The sequence below is a fragment of the Sarcophilus harrisii genome, chromosome 4 (genome assembly GCF_902635505.1).
Source record: "Sarcophilus harrisii chromosome 4, mSarHar1.11, whole genome shotgun sequence".
Classification (NCBI taxonomy): domain Eukaryota; kingdom Metazoa; phylum Chordata; class Mammalia; order Dasyuromorphia; family Dasyuridae; genus Sarcophilus; species Sarcophilus harrisii.
The window spans coordinates 104,623,136-104,631,537 of NC_045429.1; the positions used below are offsets into that span (position 1 = coordinate 104,623,136).

At 38.6% G+C, this 8,402-nt stretch overlaps 1 protein-coding gene across 1 annotated transcript; it reads left to right on the plus strand.

Annotated features, from left to right (window-relative positions):
- Positions 1–6,135: 6,135 nt before the first annotated feature.
- On the plus strand, positions 6,136–7,999 carry G0S2 (G0/G1 switch 2). The gene is made up of 2 exons (XM_012547858.3): positions 6,136–6,281; positions 6,779–7,999. Exon 2 carries the CDS (start codon positions 6,804–6,806, stop codon positions 7,104–7,106), a length of 303 nt encoding a protein of 100 aa, XP_012403312.1. The 5' UTR covers positions 6,136–6,281; positions 6,779–6,803; the 3' UTR covers positions 7,107–7,999.
- The last annotated feature ends 403 nt before the right edge of the window (positions 8,000–8,402 follow it).

The window sequence follows — 8,402 nt, forward strand, 5'->3', positions numbered from 1 at the left end:
AAAAAAAAAAGGAAATGATGCTAGCATATATGGCATGGCCTTTTCATTTTAAAAAATCGAATGAATAAACAAAAAGGCATTTGCTAAGTACCTACTCTGTGCTGAGCATGGTGCTAGGTATAAAAATTTAAGTGAGACAGTCCCTACCCTCCAAGAACTTACATGCAAATAGAGGATTAGTAGGGCAGTTAGGTAGTACAGTGGCTACTGAGCCAGGCTTAAAGTCAGGAAAATTCATCTACATGAGTTTAAATCTGGCTTCCGACACTTACTGGCTCTGTGATTCTGGACAGGTCACTTAACCCCGTTTGCTTTGGCTTCCTCATCTGTAAAATGAGCTGGAGAAGGAAATGGCAAATTAATCCAGTATCTTTGCCAAGAAAACTCTAAATTGGGCAATGAAGAGTTGGATGGGGTCAAAACAACTCAAGAACAAGTCATAGAAGGGACTTTTTATCTAAATTGTTATAATAATGACCAGTGAGGGAGGGCATAAGGTGGTTGATTTATAAAACCTTCCCCAGACATGACTGAGGTTTTTTATTTGAATTACTAAGAGGGAAAACCAAGATGTTCACATTGAAGTAGGGCAGATGTCTCAGAAGTCTGGGAAGCATTTGGTTTGGGGTAAGCTATCTATACTGGGTTAGATGAGTTTATCATCACTCATTTTCCAATCAATACAGCCCAGCTGCTAGGCAGAGTTACAAAATTAAGAATATTAATTAACAAAGGGATCAATTCCAGGTCCACTATATTTACAGCAATTCCCTGGATCAACCAGTCCAGTAAAGTTGTCAAACAAGGAAATAAAGGCAATCTGTTATGACTGGTTTAGTATTTTCTTTAATGACCCAAATGTGATCTGGATCTCACGTAAGAGATTGTAAATTCATTCATCACACAACCACTAAGTTGGCTTTTACTGATTCTCATGTCTCTTACTAAATGATGCTAAAACAACCCCTAGAATTTTGTAACTGAAATTTTGTGTTACCTACTTCAAAATTATCATAAAGAACAAAGGATATAATGTATGTAAAACATTTTGTAAACCTTAAATATGTATTGGCTATTACCATAATTTTTATTAAGCCAAGTTCATGAATCTATAAAGATTAAAATTCTGGATAAATATATGCCTTTTTCCAGCCTAATGGCATTTCTTCAGCTATTGGAAGTAACTCAGAAATCATTGTCAATGATTCAGAAATTAATTGTCCATTTCTTTGAGTATACTAGAAGGTCATTTGTCTAGGTTTGGTGACTTGAACTCACTAAAGGAAACAATGTGCTCCTTATGATCTCTTCACTTATCTTAGATTTCAACTTTCTGTTAATCATTTCTATATTTCCTAGTCCAGAGATTATTATCCCTGGCAGATAAAGGCTGTTGAAACCATGATTTCAATGAAGTGAGTGCTCCCACAAGATGTTAATATGATATAGTGGAAATGGTACTAGTTTTGGAAAAGACTCCTGCCATGTTCTACCTATGTCATCTTATAAAATTCAGTTTACCTCTCTGGGTCTCAGTTTCTTCACATATAAAATAAGAGTATTAGAATAAATAATTTTAAAGGTCCATTCAAATTCCAAATCTATCATTTATTAATTTTGTCCCGTTCAGCTACTGTTCATGTTCTCCCCCCAAATTTCCACAAGTAGTCCACCCAACATCCTAGAGGCCTTCTGTTACATCTCTTGTCCTTACATGGATTCCAGTGGCACACAATAGCTTTTTATGATTATTCTTTTCTCTCATTACACAACATTCCAAATTCATTTTCTGGGCATATATCTCTCTAATGATATCCTTGATGCATCTTCTCCTTTGCAATTCTTCACTAGTATAAAATGCAATCTATATGTCTCTCCATTAATGACCCTCTTGGTGATCTATACCTTTAATTTTTTAAGTAACAAATGACTTAAATCCATGTGGCACCACTGGAAGAATGCTGATATTAAAAAATGTTCCTTGTGCTAACTGGTAAAGCTGTAAATTATAATGTTGGATATCAATTTGGAATTCTGCAAGAAAAGTTACTAACTTTGTCTAAAATCTTTTACCCAGTGATCTCCTTACTAAACAATAACTCAAGGATGTAAACAACAGTGGGAAAAAATCATACAAAATATACAAAAATATTCATTTATTGTTCCATTACTTTTTTAGTTGTATCTTATTCTTCATAACTCTATTTGGGGTTTTCTTGGCAAAAATGGTTTGTCATTTCTTTTTCCAGCTTATTTTTTCTAGATGAGGAAAGTGAGACAAAAAGGATTAAATGACTTGCCCAGGATCACATAGCTAGTAAGATGTCTAAATCTAGATTTGAACTCTTGACTCCAGATTCAGCCCTCCATTCACTATACCACCTAGCTAACCCAAAAATATTCATAGCAATATTTTTTTGTGAGAGCAAAAAGAAATGGAAGCAAGGTAGGCAATCATCAATTAGAGACTAGATAAACAAAGTGTAGTTAAAAGGATGTAATGGAATATTATTTAGCCAGTAATAGGCACACAGGCAGTTTAGAGAAATATGAGAAGATTTGTAAGAACTTAGGCAGAATGATAATCAGAAGCAGAAAAATGATATGCAAGAATAAACTATGTAAAGGTCACAAAAAAAAAAAAAAAAAAAAAAAAAAAAGAATGAACTACAAGCAACTGAAAAACCAGTAAAGCTTCTAAAGAAAAGACAATAAAACATGTGTGTCTCCTGTCAGCAAAGAAAAGTCTTCTAGGGCAGAAAGTTGTTCAGAAGCAGCTGTTGAGTCTGTCATTTTTGTTTAGTTGTTTTTCTTTGTTATTATGAAATGTGGTTTAAATAAATATTTTTTTAAAAATTAAAAAAAAAAGATTTTTCAGAAACAACTGATATAAAAAAGGCATTGATATAGCTTTTAATAAATAATAACAATAATTAACATTTATATAGTGTTTATTATGTGCCAGGTTGCTGTCTTTAAATGCTTTATAATTATTATCTCATTTGATCCTCAAATCAATCCTGGCAGGTTGTTGCTATTAGTACTTCCAATATACAGTTGAGGAAATTGAGGCAGACAGCGTTTAAATAACTTGCCCAAGATCACATAGCTAGCAAGAATCTGAAACTTTGAATTCAAATCTTCCCAACTCCAGGCCTCCATAGCTGACCCATAATACATGCTTAATAAATGTTTTGATTGTGGAATCAAGTTTGTTGGTGGGATTTTATGGCCAAATCACATTGTATGTGATAGAAAGTTAGAGTGCCATGTAATGTAAAGCACTGAGATTTTATGACATAGGAGGACACAGAGGAAAGCAGAAGTGTGGATGACCCCACTTTCCTGAAGTTAGCTTGCTTCTCTGAAAAGAGGTGACGAAGAGGAACTTCATCAAGATGGCATTCTTGAGGAAGTTTTGAGGTGCTGTCGTAGGCTTGATTGACTCACCAATAAGAGTACATACTGAGAATTGGAAAAATAAGTCATATTCTTGTCTGTAAACCATAATTAACCATAAAAGGTTAAATGAAAAGAAAGACCTTAGAAGTCATCTACTCCAAATCTCTTCATTTTACAAATGAGGAAATAGAGGCCCAAAAAGGCCTTGTTCAAATTCACATAGCAACTTATTAGCAGTCAATACTCAAATCCAAATCTCCAGATACCCAGTCCACTTCCCCACATTGTTTTAAATCTGTTGACCCAGACTACAATTAATCAATGCTCAGACTCTTGAGCTTTGCTTTGGGAAAACACAAATATTATTCCTGTCAATTCTTAAGGTCATATATCTCTTTGATGATGAGAGAGGAAAAGTGAGAAAACCCATTTGATCACTAGTGACTGTCACTTTTCCCTGTCTCTTCAATGTCTAATAAATGGCCTGCCACATTATATGTGTCATACATAAGTGCAATACATATCATTAGAGGATACACCCAACAAATTTAATTTTTTTCTTTTTTTTTCAAATTTCATTTTTTAATGTGAATGTTCACTTATGAAGTCTGTATAGGGCAGAAGTGACAAATTCCTGTATAACAAATTTAAATGTGATTGGAAAATTTAAATTTTAAAAGATACAATAAAACATAGAAAATATTAATTTGTGTTTTTCTAAGTCAATATGTGGCAATTAGGCAGTACAGTGGATAGAATGATGGACACAGATTCAGAAGACTCATCCTTCTGAGTTCAAATCTGGTATCAGACACTTACTAGATGTGTGATCTTGGACAAGTCATTTAACTCTGTTTGCCTCAGTTTCTTCATCTGTAAAATGAGCTAAAGAAAGAAATGAGAAACCGTTCCTGTATTTTTGCCAAGAAACCCCTATATGGAATAATAAGGAATGGTCACATATCATAATATTCAGATGACTGAAACAACTCAACAACAATTCAATATGCAGCCTGCAGGAATCTTTCTATTTGAGTTTGATACTAGTGCTATTGTATGCTAGCATACTGCATTATTTTAATTCATCAAACTAAATAAAGTTAAACGTAAATTTTTTGAACTTTATTTAAATACAACTATGAAACATGAAACACAAAACACAAACTTGTTGAGAAATTAAGTTGCACATCCAGCATATGCCTTGTTCATATACATGTGATAAATTCTTAATTAGTTCTTGCTGATATGTAATAATTATTTCCACTCTACACAGGCAAAGCGAAGAATTGAGCCAAGTCTCCAAACAATTGACCCCTCCTAAAATTATAATAGTAACCCTTTTTATTGTAAGCTCCTTGAGGAGGACTTTGCCTGTTTTTGTATCCTCCACATTTAACACAGTGCCTGGCACACAGTAGCCATTTAACAAATGTTCATTAATTGATAATTGATAAATAATGTTGATTAATAATAGCAATTATATAGCAATTTAGATTTTGCAAAGTGCTTTACATATGTTGTCATTTGATCCCTTAGTTTGACATCTCCAGACAACTAAAGCAAAGAGTGTTTCGAGAGAACCGAATTGTCTGATCAATCATTTTAAGTTACGAGGAGAGATTCTCGTTAAAATTTCAGCTGACTAAAATCTTTGATCCCCAAAAGACTCCTTGCCCCCTGCCTTTGCTCTCAGCGCTCACAATGACTACTGTCACTCTGTTGCAAGATTGCGTCACTGACTTTTGCAATTTTCTGGACCGATCTTCTTCCCCGCCCGCTTTTCCTCCCCTTCACTCCCCCACCATCGCCCAGAATAGATCAATCCTCTTTGCTCTAATTGCAGAATATAGTTTGCCAAGCCACGGTCAGGTTACTCCGAAGCAATTGTCTAATGCTCATCAAATGTAGTCCTCCTCCGCCCAGCTTCCCCACCCCCACCCCCTTTATGGAATCATTATAAATTTAGCATTCATAAAGAATATAAGTTATCACTTAATCCGCCCCTCTAGTTGTACAGCCATCAAAGCTCAGAGACAAGAAATGATTGCAGAATCGGTATTTGAACACAAGCGGTTCGGAAGCTTGTCAAACGTGCGCACGCGGTGGGTAACAATAAAAAGTATAGGTATAAACCCCAGACTGCCTTTGCACTCGTTTCCTCCTCGTTACTGCCCAGGGAACTCTCCTTAGAACTCATCTCTTCTTCCCATTCCCTGGTTTTTCTTTCTCCGCCTTCATATAAATTCTTGAGAAGGTGATAGAACTGAAACCGAACCAGCGGAGACTAGGTGCGTCGGTAAGTTTCCCACTTCCCTTTATTAAGGCCCCACTTGAATCTCTGACGGCAAAACTGGGTGGGGAAGGCTGCGCACCCACAAAAACGTGAAATAAAGTCATTATCGTAATATCCTGTGTACGTACAGAGGCAGCTCTCCTCTTCAGGAGCCTGGCGACCGAACCTGGGGCTGGAAACTTGCCGGCCCTACTCTGATCACCCCTCCTACCTGTCACCGGACCCTTTCTCCTTGGACACCCCCCAGCTCACACTACCAGGGCGTGCACGGAGCGTGGACACCTCCCCTCAGCGCCCCGCCCCACCCCCAATCCCAACACACGGACACACTAGCTTTCTAAACTCCTCCTCTTGTCCCCCGTTCCCTCCTCCACCCCTTTCTAGCCCTGGGAGAACTTGACCCAAGAGAGGGTGAGGGTGGGGCTTCGAGAAGGAATAAAAGCCTGTCTTGACTCTAGCTCTGGCACCAGCTGCAGAGTCTTCATCTGGAAGAGCTGCAACTGGTCAGGGGGAAGGGGCATTCCCCCCACTGGACCAACATACTGCCCCGCTGATCTTTGCCGCTGTCATCTCGGACCCGCTTCAGGTAAGAAGGGAACCTTCTTGGCACGTAGGCAGAGGGAAGGCGCTTGCACTCAGGTGCCCCTCTGCCCACTAGGGTCGGAGGGAGTCGGGCATAGAGTAGGGAATCACACTGAAGGAAAAGGCTAGAAGTGTGGGGCAAAGGAAGGACGAAGAAGAGTGCTTGGTTCGACTTCAAAGAATAAGAACTGGTTGCCCTTTACGAGGGAAAATGAATGGCGCAAGGAAGAGTTTTGAAGTTTAGCAGACCTGGGTTCACGTTCCAGCTGTGTGATTATAAACAAATCATTTAACCTCTCTGGGCCTCGGTTTTCCCATCTGTAAAATGATGGCGTTGGATTTAATGATTTCTGAAGTTCTCAACCAATTTTAATGATTTCAGAAGTTCCCTCTAATTCTAACAATCTGGGTATTAAGGAAATGTAAATTCCCTCTCCTTCCTATATCCTTTCGACCACTTGAAGTTGCTGAGAGTTCCCCCTTTCCTTTGTACCTTTGCAGATCACCCTTATCTTAAAGGCCAAAAATGGAAAGCGTTCAGGAGCTGATCCCTTTCGCCAAGGAAATGATGGCCCAGAAGCCAAATGGGAAGATGGTGAAGTTATATGTGCTGGGCAGCGTGCTGGCCTTTTTTGGAGTCATGATTGGCTTGCTGGAGACTGTATGCAGCCCCTTCTATGCCAGCAGATGGCTTCAGGAGGATGAGGAAGCAGTGGTACTGGCTGCCAGGCTCCAGGAGTCCAGAAGAAGGGAAGCCCTGCTGGAGAAAAGCAAGCAACAAGAAGCTCTGGGGGGTCGGAGCCTCTCCCATCGCCAACATGCCTCCTAAAATTAGAACAGACCCGAAAGAAGTAAGCCTCCCCAAGAGTGGGAGGAAGAGAGCCCCAGTTGACGGTACAGGTGGTGCTGCACTTGAATTTGGGAAGCTTCTGATTTCTGAGGAAGAAATCTAGGACTGTGGCAGAAGGGTTCTACATACACGTTTGGGGTATAGGTTTTGCTGCTGTGCAGCAGTAGAGAGGGCTGATCTGTCCTAATAACCATATATACCTTTATGGTATCTGAGTGCACAGGACACACTGCACTCTGGAGAAAGGGTGGCAACATGCTTTCATACTATCATTAATATTATTACAGCTATCATTATTTTGCATCTTGAAATAAAATAATTTTATAATTATTGGGGGGTTCTGCTTATATGGGTGGCAGGTGGTGGTAAGAGATGGGTTCTAAGATCCTCTGGAGAATCCTGGGATTTGGGGACTTAAAAGGAAGAGGAAAAAGCAGTTTTCTGAAGGTCACACTGTGTAGCTCTAGTACTTAGAAATCTAGTACCTTTATGAACTCTTCTAGGTTTAGTAATGGAGAATGAGGAAACTCTTTGTTCAATCCTATTAAGGCTAATCTTATCCTATGTAGAGACTAACAGGTTCCATATCAGGGTGGTATAAAAAAAAGTGCACTGAATTTATAGAACCTGAACTCAAAACCTGACTCTGCTACTTACTACCTACACCATGTGACCTAGAACATGGCACTTCATTTAGTCCCTGACTTTCTCCATGTAGAAAATGATGGGGTTGGACTTCTAGCTGTAAATGGTAGGAATTAATAAGCAGAGGAGAAAAGCTGTCTACCTGACATTATTCAGGAGATGTATGACTTGGCCTTTTTTTCCCTAATTGCATTTTGGTACAAATAAATTGAGAGAGAAAATGAGGAGCACATGGAAACTTCTTATGGGACTACCTAATAATTTTTGTTCCCTGTCTCAACTTCCCTTCTTCTGATTCAGATCATAATAATAATCTATCAGTCAATACTTATTATGTGCCAGGTATTGTGCTAAACATTGGGGATACAAAAGAGGTAAAATAGGTGCATTCTCTTCAGGATAAAACTAAATCAGGCCAGAGTGTACAATCACCTATGTGACATATGATAAAGGCCAACTCATGGATATATATACATCCAATTAAGTAGCTTGAAGGCATGGGCACACAATCTCCTTACCATCTCCTTTAATATCACATCACACTCCTTCAACAAGCACTAACTCTGCATTATTTCCATTGCCCCGGTATATATTAAGATTCTTTCTGTGAGAATGCAGGACATGGATACT

Excerpts from the sequence above, each read along its gene's own strand:
- G0S2 (XM_012547858.3), top strand. The coding sequence starts at position 6,804 with ATGGAAAGCGTTCAGGAGCTGATCCCTTTCGCCAAGGAAATGATGGCC.